Source organism: Ptychodera flava, chromosome 19 (genome assembly GCF_041260155.1).
Source record: "Ptychodera flava strain L36383 chromosome 19, AS_Pfla_20210202, whole genome shotgun sequence".
Taxonomy (NCBI): Eukaryota; Metazoa; Hemichordata; class Enteropneusta; family Ptychoderidae; genus Ptychodera; species Ptychodera flava.
In genome coordinates, this window is record NC_091946.1 from 19,571,504 (window position 1) to 19,593,184 (window position 21,681).

General features: G+C 37.5%; 1 protein-coding gene and 2 long non-coding RNA genes across 3 annotated transcripts; all 3 read right to left on the reverse strand.

Moving 5' to 3' along the window:
* Positions 1 to 751: 751 nt before the first annotated feature.
* On the reverse strand, positions 752 to 4,058 carry LOC139118261 (uncharacterized). The gene is made up of 2 exons (XR_011548654.1): positions 3,686 to 4,058; positions 752 to 951 (listed from the first exon to the last, which is right to left on the reverse strand). It is a non-coding gene; the product is annotated as an uncharacterized lncRNA (long non-coding RNA).
* A 2,076-nt stretch (positions 4,059 to 6,134) lies between these two features.
* LOC139118262 (uncharacterized) lies at positions 6,135 to 7,370 on the reverse strand. The gene is made up of 3 exons (XR_011548655.1): positions 7,071 to 7,370; positions 6,612 to 6,779; positions 6,135 to 6,224 (listed from the first exon to the last, which is right to left on the reverse strand). It is a non-coding gene; the product is annotated as an uncharacterized lncRNA (long non-coding RNA).
* Positions 7,371 to 13,121: 5,751 nt separating this feature from the next.
* LOC139118263 (lithostathine-like) lies at positions 13,122 to 21,329 on the reverse strand. Its single transcript, XM_070681536.1, has 5 exons — positions 20,966 to 21,329; positions 15,100 to 15,255; positions 14,522 to 14,610; positions 14,052 to 14,191; positions 13,122 to 13,200 (listed from the first exon to the last, which is right to left on the reverse strand). Exons 1-5 carry the CDS (start codon positions 21,243 to 21,245, stop codon positions 13,173 to 13,175), a joined length of 693 nt encoding a protein of 230 aa, XP_070537637.1. The 5' UTR covers positions 21,246 to 21,329; the 3' UTR covers positions 13,122 to 13,172.
* Positions 21,330 to 21,681: the final 352 nt, after the last annotated feature.

The following is a 21,681-nucleotide window of genomic DNA, read 5'->3' on the forward strand; positions in this document are numbered from 1 at the left end:
TTAAGATTTTTGCCAAATTTATGGATTTTTGGTGTCAAACCTTCCATTTTTTATACTACTTCCAAGGTTCGGCCTTCGGACTTTAGCTTTAGATCGACTATCCTGGTAACTGTACGAGCATTTGTGGGCCATATATGAGATGATCATCTGGTATATGGAACTGTCCAAAAAGTGTGCAGAATGTGTCCTATCCGAATCTGCATGAGTTTTTCTTTTAGCCAAGTCACGGAGTCACAGATGCTTCCACAAACACTACAGAAAGTGAATCAGCTTTGCAGATGGCTGCAGACATCTCAGTCCACGGGTAAAATTTCAAACAGTTTTGAGGGACTGTGCTTTTTCCATACAACCAACCAGTTTTTCATAGGCAGTAGTAAAAGGGGTTGTTACTTCTCACTATGCTTCTCAAAGCGCACTAAGTAGGAAATGTTCGTCTCCATGGTCTAATCTGTACTTTGACCAAAGTTTGACATTTGTTGTTCGTCGAGTGTTTAAATATTGAGGTACGCAGATCCCCATGTTATAAAGAATACATTCGGATACCAATGCGAGAAATACCTAAAACGGTGAGGTAGAAAAAAAACATGCCGGCAGAAGCTACCGTCACTGTAGGCTAGAATAATATGCGTATGGTTATTCAAGGAGCCCTTTTAATAGTTCCATGTAAGTTGTTGATTTTGTAACAGATAGATTGTCTCTGTAGTAACTAATTAAGTTACAGGCCAGAAATATCAACACCATGAAAAGGGCATAGTGCATTACCACGTTTATTATTTTGAAATGAACAAAATAGTACGGCTATACCAAACTAACGAAGTTGTCTATACTTTTACAGCTACAAGAAAAGAAGAAAAGAATACAACGTCTAATTTGTGGATAATGTGCGAGGACTTTGGATCGTCGATGTCCACGATGACAATTTTTCGTCGAGCAGGAATTTTCCAGATTTATCTGTAATAATAATAAGAAGAAGAATGAGAATAAGAATAATAAGAATAATAATAATGATAAATTAGAGAATTGTGTAGCAGTCATACTCAAAATACCAATTGTTATTGTTCGATTTATACACAGCTTCAGCATAATAGTATTCTTTGAACACGATTGGAACTAATTTGGGATAATTGGATGGTGAAGTAATGTCGATTTAATCTGCAAATATAGCCTCATCTGCTTTTCTTTTTAAGTTACACACTTGTTTTTATGAGTAATTGGTAATATCGCAATTTTCAGCTATACGGCACCTAAGACTTTTGAGAAATTTGAAAAAATAAAGATCCAATTATCCCAAATTAGTTCCAATCGTGTTTTTGTTAAAGCTAAGAAAAATTGTATCTGTTTTGATGCCCGAAGTTTCCTTGGTAACCATTTTGGGGTTGGAAGTTATTATTTTTTTCCAAATCCCATGTAAACAGCTTGGATCTCTGCAGGCGTTTTGCTCGCAATGAACAAAATTGATATGTTGTCATGTCTCATGTCTCTATTTTTGAGGGTTTGAAATATCATGTTTTCTCATGTGCCATTTAAACACATTGGGTTATCTACAATATATGTTTCGATAGAAGAACAAATTTGATGCCAACTCCCACGTCACGTTTCCATGGCAATACATTTTGGGCTGAAATATGAGTTCTCCATATATCGCATTCAAAACATTTGAAATCGCTTACAAAACTTAACAATAAAGTATCTTTGGATGAAAAAATAACAGCGTTGTCAGCAATGCAGAATAAGGGGACAGACAGGCCACATTGGTGAGTTCCAGGACCACTGTGCATGATGCAATGAATATACCAATATCAAATGAATGCAAATTTGTACAACAAGCCAAATGTCGATTATGATCGACTGCACACCTCTAAGGTCACACGTAGACATCCACGCCTGTCATGGATACATTAGAATGACATTTGGTGCAATGTACCCCATGCGGACACGCCGGAAAGCAGCCTCCAACATTTTACAAAGGTCATCATTATTTGATGAACAGTTTCCTCAACAGGTAACTGTGCTAACAAAAATAATTGGCATTCATTTACTTATCCCCACAGGCAATGCACCTGTAGCGAGGAAGTCCAACCTGTCCTAGGCTCTCATAGAAGTAAGTAACATCTAAGAACACTGTGCACTGAGTCATGACAATGTGTAAACGAATTACTGAGCGTCATCGACTACAGCTGTCACTGGTAGACAGAAATAACCCTCTCCATTTGGGATGTCTGATGTTTGTATAGGTTCAATGGCCGCCACGTATGCACACAACGAGAGACAATACAATTGGATTAGACAACCTAGGTACTGCAACATCTTATGCTTCTAATGACAACGCCGTAGACATGGCTAATCATTCAATTCCTTGTTGGTTCTGACGTTGATAATCACAATCATACCCATCCATTATCCATCAACACTGGGTCAAAATTTCTAGTACATAGTCAATGGTCCTAAAACATAGAAACAAAACACCACAGAACAGACAGCAAAGAAGTGGTACACACAGCAAATCAAATTCGAGAAAATGAGACATTTTTTTCAGATACATAGTTCATCATTTCGACTACACGTTTGCTGAAAAAATCGTGTTGAATTCGTGAAATTAGAGTTAACAGTTTTACTTCTGTATACCGGTATATATCATAATGGCATCGATGCTTTCAAGCTCAGTGTTAAGGCAACAATAAGTGTATAGTTTTCAAAATAACTAACACGAACCTGGATCCTGCCATGTATAACTACATTCACTAGCTTAATGTTCTAAAACTGCAAGCTGTGGACAAATCCTAAAAGAAAGCCTTGGATGTTTCGATTTTCAAAGCCCCTCACAAAGGGACTATCGTAGCTACAGAATCCTTGCATCATGTTAGAGGAAGTGTGTACACTTTCCGGTGGCCATTATATAAATGTCGTATCTTCACACCTTTTTAATGTATAACAATCAACTTTCTTTGTCATAACTTTCATCATTTGTAACCCGACTACTAGTCTAGGCATGGGCAATTAGTGATACTCCAGGTCTGTAATGTGTGTTTTTGCATTTTTCTCACAAACCAACTAATCATATGGATTTCTATAGTGCCAAACTTTAAACCGCAGTAGTGTTCAATGGCGCTTTACAAAGGAAGAGATGTTAAAAACAACTACAATCTTCGCAGAGATGTTTTGGATCCCTTTCTTAAACTAAACTGCCTATTAAAATGTCGTTATTCCAATCCCTGGAAATTGATTTGGTCGATTAAATTTAGGCGCTTAAACGTATATTTGCGGTTGCCATTTTCGGTAAAGAATTGATCAATTTTAGGTCGTGCCTTTTTGTGAGAAAGACTGGTATCATTACAAGCTCACACCTACAGACGACGATATTCGATTGGAGCCACACCTGCGGGACAAATTGCAGACGTACGAATACTCATAGCTCAAAATTAAGTTTTGATGATCACCTGCTCACTCGACTATAGTAGACAGTTTAGAAGTAATAGACATTAATTTCATTAGCTACAAGACAGACAACGCTTGCATATACTGCAAGATGCAATTTCATTCCATTGTGTACAGAGAGGCATTCAAATAAACGAATTTTGGTATAAAAGTCCAGGACCGACCAAAGATTGGCTGGATGGACAATTTAAAGACGGGCATTTACGTTGATCTATATCATTTAAAAGAGGGTCCACCTAGATTTATTTACCTGACAAGTCATCGCTATGGTCGTCATATATTTCACTTTTTACAGACATAACCGAACCTTTCACCGCAGCCGACATCATTCCATTGCCCTCTATGTTTACCCCACATCTCTACACAGTCCTCGTTGCCCTCGTTGTTAGGTTCGCCGGGCATCCAGTTGTAGTACGTCACCTGAGAGAAATATGACTGGTATTAATAGAGTTTATCCTGTTGGACAAAGGACATTTTGCCTTTGCAGGCAATGAGTATCAAATGCCTGCAACAGTAAGGAAGGATGATATTAAACGTGCTGGCCCGATCAACTACAAACAACGAGCCATTGGCTGGTCTTGAAATTCGGTTGGTAGATTAGCAAGGATTTTCTCACTATTGTCTTTTCCAATGTAAGGCAAAATGAGCAGATCGCGCGCAGTGTTTATCAAATTGAATTCATTTTCCCTTTGATTTGAGCATCTAGAAGAATTTTTTCGTAAAGACTTCAGGGTTGATATGGATTTGTAAAGTAGATCTTCCTGAACAGCATTCATGTTAGCGGTAAGAATCCCTTTACGAATTTTTTTGACACATCATCTTTTGTTCAAATTATGAGACAATCATCTGATTCTTTTCTTTTTAAACTGCATTGCGTATTCAGGATTTGGCTGATACGTTCGAAATGGGAATCTGAGATGTGATATACTTGATATTCATACAAAAATCTACCGCTGCCGAAAACGACGCTGTCCCTCTTCAGATTGTAATTTCTTCTTCAGATTTTAGATTTGACCAACAAATTTGACCAAAGCACCCCAGCTTTGAGCTTTGTTCTCAAGATTTGGCCTACGCTTTCAAAATTGTAATTTTCTTCTTCCGATTTCAGCTACGCTCTGCAGATTTGAACTAGACTTGGCAGATTTGACCTATACTTTCCAGATCTGACCTACGCTCTCCAGGTTTGACCTACGCCATTCAGATTTGACCTATGCTCTACAGATGGCTTTTTTCTTATAGATTTGAGCTAAGCTCTCCATATTTCAGCTAAGCTATCCATATTTAATCTACGCTCTCAAGATTTGGAGTTACGCACCCAAGATTTGAGCTACGCTCTTAAGCTTTTGGGCTACACTCTTCTATTTGACTTACACTCCGCAGAATAAACCTATAATCTTCAGTTTTGAACGGGCGTAAACTTGGTTCATGCTCATCCTCATTCCCAGCTTCAAGTAAACTTGTAGCTGACAATGAAAATGAAACCACTCAGCGTCAGCTTCAGCGTCGTATCCAAACTTTAAGAATGCCGATGAGAATCTACAAGTTGAGGGATGAATTATAAAATTCATCTAAACCTTTCTTTCAGAATTTTCTTGTTGATTTATGAAATAGGTTTGCAAGTTATGTAACATAAGTATAATATCTCATAGAGCCTAACTTTTGGTAGTGCTTGTAATTTCTAGCTTATGAGCCGTGGCAGTGTTTGTTGGTGTCTGCGTACCTAATGCGATAAGAAAGTAAAAATGTGTCAAAGTCGCCACCATATGAAAGGGGATATGCAAGCGCTAATTATATACATTAGACAACTTCAGAAACCATGAAGAAACCATGTACCTGAATAACTATTATTCACGACTTGAATAGTCGATGTAATTTGGATTTCAAGGTTAACAACAAAAATGCGACAGTCGAACCTATAGCTAAGAATGTTCTGTAAACAGAATTCATGTAAGAAGTTATCAAACATTATAAAATACAAAAGCCATAGTTTGATTAATATTTAAAGTGATATCATTTTTACATTCGCATTTTTACTTATCACTTCATCGGACACAGTCGGGAATAGTCGGATCTGAAGTGGTGAATCTAACGCTGCAGCGTCAAACTCAGAATCATTTTCGCCTGACTCCTGAAGCTGGGGATGAAGATGATGATGATGATAAAGATAAAGATGATGACCTTTACTTTACGCTTGTGGGTGGTCCGAAATTCTGGAGAGCGACGGTCAAATTTGCAGAGCGTAGCTCAAATCTGAACATTGAAATTGCAATTTGAAGAGGGATCGGGTCATTTTCGGCTACGGTAGACGTCACAAATAGCTACTACATCAATGCATTCAAGATATTGTCATCCAAGTGTTAAATTGATTCCTTTTTGAAACGTTGCCTTTGATTTGTAAAATGTTCGGTGGCTGTTTCTGTATTATGCATTGAAGTATTATATGTCATAGAATGTCACAAACCAAACTTAAATTTCTCTCCTACTTTTAACATGATAGACGACACAAGCTATTGAATGCGCGATTTAGTTAAACGCCATTTTACTGCATGATTATAGTTACCATAGACATACTACTTCGACTTAAAGCATCGCATTATCATTACAAAACTTGACCTCCAACACATAATAGTTAGACGGTAAGTTGTAAAGAGGCAAACCCTCGAATCGATGAGCTGATGTCTCTCTTTTATAAAAGCACATTACCTTTGCACCGCTGTCCCATTTCCAGATGCCTTCGGTCGTCCTGTCATTTAAGCCAATCCACATTCGCGAATGCTCACCTACGGCATCTGAAAAAAGCTCAAATCAACAGATCGTAAAAAAACACAAGCAACACGTAGGGAGATACGGGAAACTCAATAGAGGTACAGTTAAGAGATAACACTGTTATCAAACATCGCTCACGACTAATCAAGAACAATACAAGCTAATATATTGATGGCTCTAAGATGATACATCTGTATGTATTGTTCGAGGGCTAAATTTGAATTAATGTTTTTCCACGTTTCATTAGAACAATAATGACAGTAACACTTAAAATACAGTACACAACATTTTTCCATGTCAAAAGCCGAACACGAAAACGAAAATTCCCCTACTTTTCTCTTATACGCATCACTTGCATAGAATTTTACTTAAAATTACAATTACCCAAATGAGCTTAGGGTTCTCCTTACCTCGAACGAATGCGTCTTCTAAGGCATCATTAATGGTAGCGAGCTGTCCTCCGTGAGTTCGGCATTTTGTTCTAGCTTCATACCACGTATACCTGTGGCTGGAGTAGAAGAAGTAACAATTTCTCCGACAAGTGGAAGTTCCATGGTAGATGCATCGCCACTGGGAACCTTGAGTAAGAGTTGGACACCAAGAAGAAGGTTCGTCTTTTACTTCATTCCTCTCGTTAATAAGAGAGTTTTAGCCAGAAATAATGTGTTTGTGTTTTATGACGGGAAAATGCGACAAAATCGATGTTTCAGTGAAAATCGTCCGACAATCATGAAATACATCCAATTTCCGTTGGAGCTTTTCTTCAAGCAAACAAATATTTCTAAAAGTAATTTAGCTTTTGTTATATATGCATTTTCGTACAGTGATCCTAAGTTTCCTCCATTAAAATATGACAGAATAAAACTCACTCTTCATAGACGCCATCGTCTCAAAAGCCGCTTTACCCTCACTAAGTACATCAACCTCTTCTCTGTCAGGGGTTTTCACGTAGATTTGATCCCCATTGCCGGAATGGCCGTTGTCATCTGCGAAAGATTTTACTCCGCCGAGAAGACAGCTGACGACACAGAAAAAAGTTACAAGAGCAAGAGACTTTCTTACATTTAAGAACAGACGTTGCACCATTTTGAAGACCTGGAGGAACATAGATTGTTCAATGGTGTAATATTCCTGCTTCAACACTGACGCCGTGTAGGCTTATATGTATTGTGAGAAGTCACCGTATGTTCCCGTTTGAATCGCTCCAATGGAGCATAATTAATTTCGCAATTGAATTAAGGTGCATGTAAATGTTTGTTTCAGCGGGTAAGATTCTTTGAAAATGGAATGAAAATGACATAAATCGGCATGATAGCTTTAATTCGTATATATTTATTGTGGCGATATTTCAGCCAAACTCTACTCATATTTGTGACATAGTAAAAATCTTGAAGTTACCTAGCAATGGAAAGATGGTTTGGTCGTTTATATAGTTTACCTAATATTTGGTGCCAGCGGTTTGTGACAAGTGACAAATACGACACCAATCGAGTCAACTTTTCCATCGTGTTGGTGATTAACTATTATTTGAATATTAAAATGCATACACTGTGCATTTTAATTTAACAATTTTCTAATAAGTTTGTGAATATTGTTATGTGTGTTTAGTGCAGTGTCGCCCAACTCCTTTGGCTTTGATGTAGAAACACAAGCTATCAGGTCATTGCTTTTTCAATATTTCACAAATGACTCGGTACAAGAAGTCATTAAGAAAAAATATTCAGGAGCTGATGTCATTACGATAGATTCCAAGATAACAAGCAACATTATTTCTCTCAATGCTAAAGAGCCTGCAGAAATGACTACTAAGCAGCTTTTCTCAGTGACTGTGATAAATGCAGCATCGTTCATCTTTATTGTTATTTCTTTCAGTGATACATCCAGTGATTTTTGAAGAAACAGTTCCGTGAACGCCTAAACGATCTTAATCAATATCTTTTAAGGTTGAAATTTGTCATAAAGCAATGTGACTTACACAAAAATCACAGGGTATGCTGTTTTTCCTTGAGATTTTACCACAAAGAGTATGATGGTAAAACAATTGTTTCTTCTTCACACACCATTTGCTAAAAAATACAAAATTCTTGCGAAAAGGACAACATTCTTATTTAGTCATCCTCTAATTTAAACTGCATGTTGACCTATTTGTCAAAGAGGTCGGCTTTATTTAGAACACAGAGTGCGCCTCAGGGACGGTTAACGAACAGTTAAATATTAGCAATGCTAAAACATTTTCAACCTCTCTTACAGTCATAAATATCAGTCGGTGTTGACTTTATTTTAGCAGTGTGATTGTAAAACAAACGTCTCCAACGATTTCGATCACGTGAATTGTAAACTGTAATTAACAATCGCTGAATAGTTTTTATTTCAAGAATTATAGCACTTCACAGTATGCAAACGTTTACTGCGTGACTAGGTGATGCGGCGAAAAAAAGAATTGCGAAATACCGCTTTGTCATCGAAATTTGTCTTCACTCAGTTTAACGTGTACAAAAACAAATGACATAAGAAGAAAGACACAATTTTTGACATTTAAGCCATCGTATTTTAACATCGTAGACAGATGTGTGTACAAGTCACATAATTAGATGCTTCAGGACTGTATTCATTAACCTGAATTATATTCACGTTTCCGTTGAATTTTCATTCTTGTTGTACCGGTTTTACTAGTTGTACTAGTTTTAGGGCTTTTTAGAGATTTAAAATTAAAATGTCACTCAGGAGAATAGAATATGTCCACAGAAACATGTTTTATTCATGACCAATCTTCCTAGCCAATGTATGTGAACTGCCCTCAGGGCGGACATACATTTTCTAAGCTCACACATCATTGCATAATTGTATATCTACAAATCTGCCCTGAGGGCAGTATAATAATCAGAGCTGCCCTTAGGGCAGACATACATTTCCTATCCTATCTGCCAATCTGCCCTTAAGGAAGCAATATATCTGAGCTGTCCTCAGGGCAGATATACAGTTCCTATCCTTGCACATCATTGCATGGTGCATAGTGCAGTGACGTCATTGAATGTTGTGCACATGTTTACTCCGCTCTGAACTGCCCTTCGCTCTATGTGAGCATAGAACTCGGCCTTGTTCAGATCCTCATCCATACATGTACGTAGTTTGTGAATAGCCCTGTGGTATGATGAAATGAAATGGGCCTATAGTATAATCTGCAGAAGGAAGGGTTTTCTTAAATTTTGCGTTCTTTGTATAAAAAGAATATATTTGTGGTAATTTTTCTCGGGAAATGTTAATTGTCGAATTATATTTTTAGCCGATGACTTCATACCACGGCACATTTTCTGACGTTTGCAACGATTCGCAGGTCGCGACTACAAGATTTTAAAGTGGTTTTTATGCAAAATATGCCAATCAACGTTAGCATTTCTTGTACATAAAGCACACTGCCCTTTGTTAGCACTAACTTTAGCACCCTCAGTGGCATAGAACTGTGATCAAGTCATGTATCACGATAAAACACCGGACGACTATTAGCTGTATTTTTGTCACTGCAGACATATTTGATTCCTTTACGCACCTGCGCTGTGCTCATGAAAAGAGTCTGGTATGTGCAATAATCGCAATCATACCAATCCATAATCCAATGACATTAGGTCAGAATTCGTAAGACAATAGTTGTAAACATAGACACAAAACAGCACAGAACAGACAGTAAATAGACGGTACACAAACAAAGTCATATTCATGAAAGAAAGATATACGGACCTCTGGCCAGAAGACCAAAAAGTAATGTCAGGTGTTTTGAAAGTAGTAAGCGCATCCTGCCCACATGTGGCACCCGCCATATATCAATCTGTAAGTAAGATAGATAGTGGTCACTAACTAAGGCCCAATGTCTCCGATGCCATCAGCAATCATTTGTCGAAGAGAGATGTTGTATTTTTCTACCAGCTTGCGATACCTGCCAAAAAGCGTTTGAATGTAGAGACAAGTCTTGCTCTGGTGTAACCCTGATGTAACAGTTTGTAAGAGAGATGGCCATGTCTCTCTACAAAATCACCATATGAACTGCATGCTCTAGCACATCGAATAAGCTGGGAAATGTATACCCCATAATTATAAGCTGGTGAGATTTAAATATTACTTATGAGGTGTGGAAAATTGATTATACTAAAGTTGAAATCATCTCTCTTGTCATATAGCCTAGTAGAAAGGTGACCATCAGAGTCAAATTCAAGAAAAATGTCCAGATATGAAGCAGAAGAGGTCATTTCTGTAGTTTCCTTAATTTCCAATTCTGGAGGATAAATTATAGCGAGATATATTTACTGAATTCAGAGTTATTCATTGAAATAACATCGTCTATGTATCAATATGTTAGATTGAAAGTTCTAGCTACAGAGACCTTTTTCTGTTTGATTAGGTTCTGGATAAATTCTGCCTCGTATGAGAACAGAAATAAGTCGGCAAGCAAGGGAGCATAGTTAGTGCCCATAGAAATTCCAATACACTGTTGAAAAATGTGTCCTCCAAATTCTACAATTATGTTGTCAATGAGAAAATCAAGCATACTGATAATGTCTTTCTCGGTATAAAACACTTTAGTGTTAGTAACATTTTTAACAAAATATGTAGAATTATACGCTAATACTACATATTTGTAACGGCGTGAACCGTTTTTCTAGAAAAATGCTTGGTTGATGACGTTTTTCAAGCGTTCTTTCAATTTATCATGTGGTATTGTGGTATACAATGTGGAAAAATCGAAAGTTTTAATAGATGCTATTTTTGGAACAGATCTTGATTTCAAATATTCCAAGAGTTCCTTCTTCGATTTTTTTAATATCCACATTTGATTTATACCACTCCGAGAAAAGACAACATCACAGTATGCTTGAAGTCCCCGTTTAACAGTACAAAGAACAGAAGTCAGTATCTTCGATAACTCTGTTGTTGAACATTTTTGAAGATCCTGTGATAAACCTAGCTTTGTAAGGTGTTTTGTGGAGCTTTGGTATCCAGTATAAGCTAGGCAACTTATTATGGTCATCCTTTGTTGTAATATTAAAATTGACCGTGAATGACTTATGGTTTGCCAATTCTATCCATGACTGTCATCGGCAAGCTTTATCGAGAAAATGTGTTGGACGAGTAGTTCCTTCAGAGATCCAATATTTAAGCAATAAAGCACACCCATTGATGGTATACCAGGAAATTTTGACCAGTCCGTGACATATATGTACGAGCGATAGCGAGTGCATATATGAAGTGAACTGGTCAAAATCGTGTGGTTTAACCTCACTGGGTGTGATTTATTGCTATTATATCATAAAAGTATATTAAAATTCTGGCGTGGAATGTCAAAAACAAATTTTTGCTCAAGCTGAGAGCTCGCGCGTATGCCAGCCGTGGTATATCGCCAATATAATTTCGCGTCCTGACCAATCAGATCGCTGTATTTGCACCACCAATATACTGGTATGATATATTTATGGATGTCAGCATGTAATTATGATGTCAACTTTGTTTTATGTTCAAAACACCCTGCAGCTTGTCTAAATCATTTAAGAAGAGTACTGTACACAGAGCTTGGACGGAGAAACAACATGCTGATCACATGTGAGAAAGACTGCGACGCGAAATATTGTCCTGAGATTCAATAAACAGGACTGTCGCGCTCGTAGTCAGGGGAATTACGAGTTGAGGTACCAGTCTGGATCGTAATGCTTTCAGTAACTGAAGCTGACACACCAGAATATAGATCGTAGCACAACTTTATATCTTTATTTAAGATGGCAAGCGAAACACGCTTGGTCTTCAATTCTGATCTGTAATGTCTCTAGTGTAAATTCTCTACAACTTTAAATACGTCTCTAAACTTATATAACTACTATGTTTCTCACGTTGTAATTTTCCCGACTGTCTTTGATTGTCTCTTAGGATTAAATAAGATAACGTGTGACGTACTTTTGTAACAAAAACACAGATTTCATAGATTGCATACAAGCATTGCCACTTGTATAAAAAGTTAATAAATTGTAAATAATGGTAGAGTTTCAGATTCGCTGTAATATGCTGTGTACACCTTAGGGTAAGGGGTAAGCTTTGGTCCTATTTCATGAAACCTAAACAAGATATTGCATATTACAATATGTCATTTTAAAGACTCGGAAATTACCTTTCTATAGATATCTAATAAGCCAGGTTATGTTAAAAATCAAGCTCAGCAGATGACTCATCAGAAGACAGAGTTAACAAAAAATGCATGCAAGCCGGCAATACCTTTGCTGCTGTAAGGATATAATTTGCGTATAACAGGTTGGGTCCTGTAGAGTTAAAGTAAGTCTTCTAATATTTTTCCTTATTGTTTGGATTGCACGAATAGAAGTATAACTATCAAAGGTTTAGTGGTCGTGGCAATTAATGCGCTTCTATCGAGAATATACGAACTTAGCCTTCGGTCAAGACTTCAAGGAAAAGTATCATATGCAAATGTCGTCAAAATCGCGGAACCTTCGTCTTGGAAAGCGATGAAAACTTTGGATTTTGGAACTCAAGTGTTGTACTTACTGTTGACTCGAACTAGTCTATGAATCAAATCAAGTCATATTCCATAAATCAAATCAAGTTTCACTTCAGATGATACTAGAGATACCAATTGGATGAGTGATTAGTGTAGGCGACAGGGGAAGGTCTAGTAACGTTACTATCAGTTACCTACAAATATTGCCATGTGACTGCACCGTGTCCACATCAGAAAATGTAGCGTGTATTAAAATTTCACTTTCGTTCAAAATTTCTCTCATTCAAGTATGGCTCAAACTCAATCGATAAATGTAAAAACATGTGAAATTAACACAGCAACACAAAAAATATTGCGATACATTTTAAATATATTTATTCACTGAAAGATGAATGACAGTATTATGAATAGTCTTTCTTTTATTCATTGCGGCTGCTCTGTCCTGTTAGCGTTCTCAAGTACCATCGCCATCATTCGCCTACGATTCTGAGTATTCATCGGTTGATCTGGAAGTGAAAAAATATTAAATTGTTCTTGACATAGTCTCAATTTATAAAATAGAAAGAAAAGAAAACTTCGTGATGTTTTTACGCGTTCCATGACTTATACAACAATAAGAGGATCAAGGTAAAAAATTTTAGCTTTTTTTCCTTTAGTTTTGTTTGACAAGAAAAGGTCTTCACTGTTTTAAACAATGAAACATGCTGAAGTTATGGTCAGCTGTACACAACCTCTCTTCTGCTTGTGGCCGGACAAGATTAAACATTTAGTGAAATATTCTAGGTCCGGTAGCTTGAAATCGAGTCCAGTGTAAGTCTCCTACCATAAATGGCGAAATAAACATGTTACGTAAAGTTTGACCCGTCAATCATAAGCCCATCAAAATGAGATATTGATTGGCGGCGCCATTTATATAGCTACGGCTTGTTATGGCGATGCTTATCTGTCATCCAAAAATTAAGCTGGAATGGGAGTAGTTCATTTTGTTCAATGGTCACAATCAAAATCATCGTTTTGCATTCAGCGGCGGCAATTTTTTACACTTTTAAAGTTATGCGTCGACATCATTATATTTTTGATATCAAAAAAGGTCAAAAAGAGCTATTTTAAGTCGTCCGATTAAGCAAGGATGCCTTCAGATTTGCTTGGTTCTGTTCTGTTCTTTCTGTTCGGTAGATTTGGAAAGAAATGAGTGAGATTAATGTGGAAAAACTTTCATTCACAAAAATGAAGTTATCGGCTACTGTACATTTTATGATCTAGAAAGATTATTGTACCAGTCCTTCGCGTCATATTGCTACCATGATTTTAAAATGATATACTGAGCGCCCTCTATGCCAGCCTGTTAAACAATTACCTCTTTTGTTCACAGATGTATCCTCGATCCTTCTCGCAGGATTCATCATTCCATTTGCCATCACGATGATCTCGCATTTCCACACAGTTCTCCTTTGTACCACCATTCGGTTCATTGTTATCCCAGTTCCTATACCGACTCTATCAGGAAAGATAAAGGTTTTAAAGTGTTGTGTTCTTTCATATAGTAAATTACATTAAGATTGTCAAGTACAGAAATTTTGACATTGTATTTGATGATTTTCGATGTACATAATACGAATTCTTGCTGTGATGCACTATAAGCTCTGATAAGCAAAACTGTTACTTTCTTTAATTTGTTTGTTTTTGTTTTTTTATAAACTGGGATAATTATACCGCTCAACTATATACTACCGTACAGTTCTATACGGGGAAGATTGAGCATTTTGTAAATGCTCAAAAATTGTATCATTAATTAGTAAATAGTTTATGATCTGGTGTACAACTCACCGTAGCGCCTCCATCCCATTCCCAAATTCCTTCAATACGTTTGTCATTTAGTCCAATCCATACCTGTCCGCCTTCACGATCGATTATGTCTGTGTCGAGATGAAAATTTTATCAAATAAGCGTTTGCTCTCTAAACATTTTTAATAGAGATCAAGTATTTGGATAACAAAGAAAGGTAGATATAATGTGTATAAAATGCACTGAAAAAACAACTGACAAAGTTCATTTTACGCAACCTTAAGTGAGATGCTCGATATAGTTTACATAGAACTTTATTTTGCGTGAGGTCAGAGACAGAGGCGGATGTAAGGAGAGATGAGGACATGTAAAAGTCACATGCAAAACATCCTCGACAGACGGACACACAGACACACAGAAAGACACACAGACACATTTACAGACACACAGACACACAGACACACAGACACATATACAGACATACAGACACAGAGAGATACACACACATAAACGCATGTGCACGCACAAACAAACAAACAAGCAGGCACACAGGCTTACAGACAGATACTGACAGACGGACAGCCAATAGGGCAAAGAGGATTTAAATTAGCGACTACAACCTCTCAAAAATTTATCTTCATGGATGTCGTCAATTGTTGCAAGCGTGGCATGGAAATGTCGGCACTGTTGTCTGGCTTCATTCCATTTATAATGGCGGCGTTTGTAATAAAAGTAACAACTCCCTCCTGTGCCTGGATCGCATATGAATATTAAATCTGTATAAAAAAACAACGATATTGGTAAAAATCTTAAGTATTTTTGTCAGCGCACCACTGTTGATTTCGATACTTCAAGGGAATGTTTAATACAACTGTTTTTAAACTCGACAGGGAATTTTAAGTATTTGGCTGCCTTAACAGCTGTTACTTATACGTTAAATAAAGGACACAGAGTGACGGAATTTTAAGTATTTGGCTGCCTTAACAGCTGTTACTTATACGTTAAATAAAGGACACAGAGTGACAGGAAACGTGTCAGTGTCATAAATGTGAAACAACATCTTTGATGGATATAACCTTGACAAAGCTTCTCCATCTGAGGTATAACGTTCATTAAAGCCCGAATAGCTGCGAATATTTGATTAACCGATCTCAAAATATCCTTTGTTTTCCAGAGTTTTCTTTGAATAAGACCCATTAGAGACCGAAAAAAATTATAACGCTGTCATGAGTGTCAAAAGTGGCATGTAAATTCAAATGTTTTAACGTCATTTTAGATTTCCCGCCATTTTCAAAAACTAATCGTATGACAGAGAAAATAAAGATTAAAACAACAAAATGTTGGCCATCGTGTGTTGTGCATTCAAGTAAATGGCATCATGCTTGTTTCTGGTATGATTACGATGTGTATGTGTATGTGTTGGAAATACCCTTTTTGTATTTTCCCGTGGGGCGCCATTTTATGGGTGCGACACCCATTTATTATTAAGCCTGTTAAAACGTGTAGGCATGGTCCAAATCAGCAAGCAGTGATACTTCAATACACGTCCTTCTGTTAGCACATTTACACGAATCAACTTTGGTTTGAAAATAAAATCATGAAAATAAAAAATGCATAAAATTAGCAGCTATTTGGGCTTTCAGGTACAATATGCCTTCGGGACAGATTTGTGAATTCAGATTAGTAGATTCTTAAATTCTTGTAACACTGTAGTCCGCTGTTTGTGATGACTTGTTTTCAAGCGCATGGAGCAAGCAAATATTTTCATTTATCTTTTTTGTGCATAACGAAAATATTAAATTTTCGATTTTCACAAAAGAAGATGGTGAAAGCTAGCTATATGCAAACGAGACCAGAAACTAATATATAGCCAATCAGGTCTCGTTCTTGTCCTATTTTTCTCGTACATGTCAAAGGCCCGGATATGCAAGTATCAACAATATGGATTTCCCATTGACGGAGCTAGCAATCTTTGGCTTCCGTTTCTTGTAGAGTTTTACGTTCTCAAGTTACAAGTAATTCAAAAGGCGAGGAACTTGATAATTTTTTGACCAAATTTGGCCACATATTACAAATTGTACGGCAAATTTACGAATTAAATGCAAACGTACTTCAAAACATCGATAATACATGACAAAATAGACAGTTGTAAATATTGCTTGTCTTTATAGACAAGTTCGGCTGGCTGAAATAGGTCGCCAAAATTACAATATATTGTTTCTTGTAATTTTCCTCTTTAAGGTTATTTTTTTTAAGGACTATAGATTCGAGAATATAGCATTAATTCTTTTAGATATATACCATGTTGATTTGACAACTTGTCTGAAAAATTTCGTTGACTTCTCTCCGTTGATAAATTTGTAACCATGATCTGAACCTGATGGCAGATGATAGATAGTTCACCTTAAACAGCCATTTTGAACATCAAACTTCGAAAATTCCAGGTAATTCGTTTCTTTGATTCATAGCTTTGCAACATGAGCCCTACCTATTTCGTTCCTAATTGTGAATGAGAATGGTTTAATGTTTACCCGAGGGAAATTAAAGAAAAATTTGAATTTGTTTGTTTTTTTTATGATTGCACAATCGCGTTGCACCAGTTGCTTTGCCGAAAATGCCAGGTATCTGTTAGCTGAAAGTACAGTGGAATTTGATCGAGTGTCCGTTTTGCCTTGCAGAGCTCGACAAGTCTACATGTTGCTTATCATTAGAAAAATAAACATTTGCAACAAATTGAGTCTTTGATGTTGGATTTTACGGCGCTCGGCGAACGTTTCCCATACACTGTCTAGTCTACAATCATGAGAGTCGTTTCAGCATGCCACTCATGCACAACAAGCTTGACACCGCACTATAGCTATATAGCACATCATCAAAGTTTTCTTTCAGCTATTTGTGTACTTTGATTTGGGAAATACAACTCAGACAAAACTCACTGGCATATTTTTCGAGTGTCGGATCTATATCTCGAGGAAAGTCCTCAACATCAACCGGACTGACTCTGGGCGTTTTATTATAGTAGGACATTGTATTTCTTCAGCAAGGTAAAGAATATTTTGAAGGCAGAGAGATATCACCGTCCCCTCCATGCGAACCATAGGGAATTCAGGCTCCGATGATGATGATCAGATGGTGACGATGATGATGATTAAACATTAAAAATGAAGAAAATAAAAATATAATCGAAGTCAGTTAAGTTGTTGTTGTTATTATTGTTGTTGTTGATAGTATTTGATGAAAAGAACAAAGTGTGGGTTGCAAATTCAATACAGCGAAACTACACATGCACTGCAAAAATCAATACAGCCTTCATAGTATACTATACACATGCGCTGCAAAATTCAATACAGCCTAAATATACATGTGCGTTGCAGCCTAACTATACTATGTGTTGCAAATTCATTACAGCCTAACTATACATGTGCGTTGTAGCCTAACTATACATGTGCGTTGCAAATTCAATACAGCCTAACATTACCCAAGGGGTGTCACTTCATTGCCACACACTTTTTTTCAATCGTCAAAAATGCACCTAGCAAGCATCGAGAGTGGTGAAATTCGACGTAGGGTCAAAGCACATTAGTCCTTCTCAATCATACTCAGACATTTTTACCTCTTACCGATGAAAAGTCCACAAATCGGCAGGTTTTTCAATGCATCTTGCCGTCTCTTATATTCCAGATTTAAAAGGCCCGGCGGTTGTGTAAGTCACGTGGGCGCATTTCAATTCGAACCAATAGCAGAGCCTGTACTGAATGAATGGGCCCAACGTGACGTAAACATCTATAAAAACACTTGCCAGGCTCGCCCCACAATCAAAGTGTGGAACTGTATTTCAGCAAACTGTTTCGACATTTTCTGCCGATATTTAAGGAAAATACCATTCTACATCCAATATTATACTCTTACCTAGCTGTGATATCGCAGCGGTACTTGTGGTGTGTATTGAACACACCCGACTGTGACAACATGTATTTTCGACCGTTTTTCGGTGAGTCGTCGATGGTTCCTGCTTGAATTTGAACTTTTGACCTCCAACGTTTCAGTGCGTTGTACGCGCGATCGAGCAAACATCGTAGAAACCGTCGACGGCTCACGGGAAAATGGTCGAAAATACGTGTTCTTATCTTCAAGGAAGTTAGCAGGCGTACAGAATGAGTCTCAGATAGTCAATGATAAAGATGATACAAGTTTATTTATTCAAAGGCTAATATAGTTCATTATTTTGCAAGCTAAATCTACGACACTGGTCGGTCTCGTCGTAAACTACCAATGAAGCCTATGGTTTGGCTAGCAGCGGGACTATGGCGATGACTTCAATGACCCGAGCGCGTTCGATGCACACCACAAGTACCGCTGCGATATCACAGCTAACTCTTACTTAACATATTTCATGCTACAAATGGGGCCTGAAAATTGGTGATTTAGCGATTAATAAAGATAATTTCGCTTGCCGCTATACACCGACAGAGGCTACTGAAACAGGTACGAAATTCAAACTCCCCAGGAAAACCCGGAAGTAACGTAAGTTTCTCACGTCTTTGGAAAAAAACTTTCTCTCGCTATGAGTGATGCTGTCTGCGTGCGTCGGCACACTAAATTCTGGTAAGTTTAACAATTCTAGTTTTTGAAAGGTCTTCCACTGTCACGTTGGGCCCATTCGTTCAGTACAGGCTCTGCTATTGGTTCGAATTGAAATGCGCCCACGTGACTTACACAACCGCCGGGCCTTTTAAATCTGGAATATAAGAGACGGCAAGATGCATTGAAAAACCTGCCGATTTGTCGACTTTTCATCGGTAAGAGGTAAAAATGTTTGAGTATGATTGAGAAGGACTAATGTGCTTTGACCCTACGTCGAATTTCACCACTCTCGATGCTTGCTAGGTGCATTTTTGGCGATTGAAAAAAAGTGTGTGGCAATGAAGTGACAACCCTTGGGTAATGTTAGGCTGTATTGAATTTGCAACGCACATGTATAGTTAGGCTACAACGCACATGTATAGTTAGGCTGTATTGAATTTGCAACGCATAGTATAGTTAGGCTGCAACGCACATGTGGGGATATGTATAGTTAGGCTGTATTGAATTTTGCAGCGCATAGTATAGTAAAGCTGTATTGAATTTCGCAGCGCATACTTTGTTCTTTTCTGCAAATACTATCAACAACAACAACAATAATAATAAAAACAACAACAACAAATTTACAGAGTCCAATATATTTTTATTTTTCTCCATTTTTAAATATTTAATCATCATCATCATCAATATCGCTGTATTGAATTTTGCAGCGCATGTGTATAGCATGGAGGTAGCTTACCTCCATGTGTTACCTCCATGTGTACAGTGAGGCTGTATTGAATTTTGCAGCGCATAATTCGTCCTTTTCTGCAAATACTATCAACTACAACAACAACACAATAACAACAACACCAACAACTTTACTATGTCCAAACACATTTTTATTTTTCTTCATTTTTAAATGTTTAATCATCATCATCGGAGCTCGAGGACCCTATGATGCGAACCCGTTGCCGTGCATGATGCCGTCCGAAAAATTAAGTGCCAAAATACAGTGAATTATTCCAGAAACACTGGGTGTGTTATTCAATGGCACAAAATGTACCGTGTTGATTGAATTGCACTTGCATGTGCAAAATCAACATTTATCTTCAAGTCTTTTTGTAGCTCAGAGAAGTGTCAATTGAGAAAGTTTCATTTAGCTGAGACAAAAGAGAAAGCGGGATTAAAGTTTCATGCAGGAGTGTTTAACATTTTCTGGTTGACAATATTCAGTGTTTTATCGTGTCAAACTTGTTGATTGAGTAGACTGCACTGGCAATGCTACAGACTGCATGCTGAATGAACTGTTGTCGTGATTGCTGACATCGAGAGGAGAAGAAAAGTTTTTTTTTTAAAAAGAATTTACTTGTTTCTTCATAAAGTTCCAATTTAAAAGTAAACACCTAAAAGAAAACTGGTGATGTGCATGTAGTGCAGTGTTATGCTTGTTGTGAGTGACATGCTGAAACGACTGCAGTGATCGCGACGAGACAGTGTATGGGAAACGTTTGCCGCGCGCTGTAATCTAAAACCAACCAAAGACGAAGACTCACTTTGTTGCAAATGTTTACTTTTCTAATGATAAGCAACATGTAGACTCGTCGAGCTCTGCAAGGCAAACCGGACACTCAATCAAATTCCACTGTAATTGTATCTTCATTGATATATGTAGGCGTGTTGATTATTGTAAAGAATGAAAAACTATTTCAATTACGGCAAGTTTCTAATGATTATTTCTCGACTAGGACGCACATCGTTTTCGAGGAAATTTCCACGTTTTTCATATTTCCAGTTCAGCTAATGGCATAACTTAATACAGAGACAGAAACTCAAGTATTGGATACCAAGGAGTTCAAAATACTATAATTTTTGCGTTTAGCCAATGATGTATACTGAAGAATAATGACAGTAAAAGCCTCTTACTACTTTGTGTTTCGTCCTCTTCGATATCTTGATCAGAACCGGGCTCGGTATCAACTTCTCCATCCAAATCTTCAACACTTGCCTCTATGCCGAAGTTGTCAGCGCCGACCCATTCGTGATCCTCAGCTTTCTCACCCGATAAACTTTCAACCGTCCTACCAAAAGGAACAGCCAGGGCTAGGCCCAGTAGAGCGATGACCGTCAGTCGCTGCATTGTCGTGAACGAATCTGGGCGAGTTGCTTCTCGGATAGATTGGTACAGAAGTGCAGGTATATGCATTCTATGGGAAGATGCTGTTCTTTTATTTCATCTGCAGAGTCTGCTGGAGTCCGTTTAGTTAGATGGTACTGTCATACACAGAGCTATGTAAACAGACACTATCAGCCACATATTCTGTAAATTAGATAATTGACGTGTATTAATTACACCATGTATACAACGTGTGTCATCTTCCTCTCGGCACGGAGAAATCGTCATCAGCGTCGCGTTTTAAAATTCAATCAGTAAATTAAAGTCATGTTTGTACAAACAGTTTCTCAGGGACAACCATGGAGTGACATTCGTAAAATATACAAAAATCAAACATAAAATTTGGCACAGACACCAGAAAACTCCATGAAAAATTGTATTTAATTATCAGGCTTATTTGGGACGAATTTAAAGACCAGTGAAAATTCGTTTTAGCTGCAACAAGAAGGAAGCGAAGGTATTATAT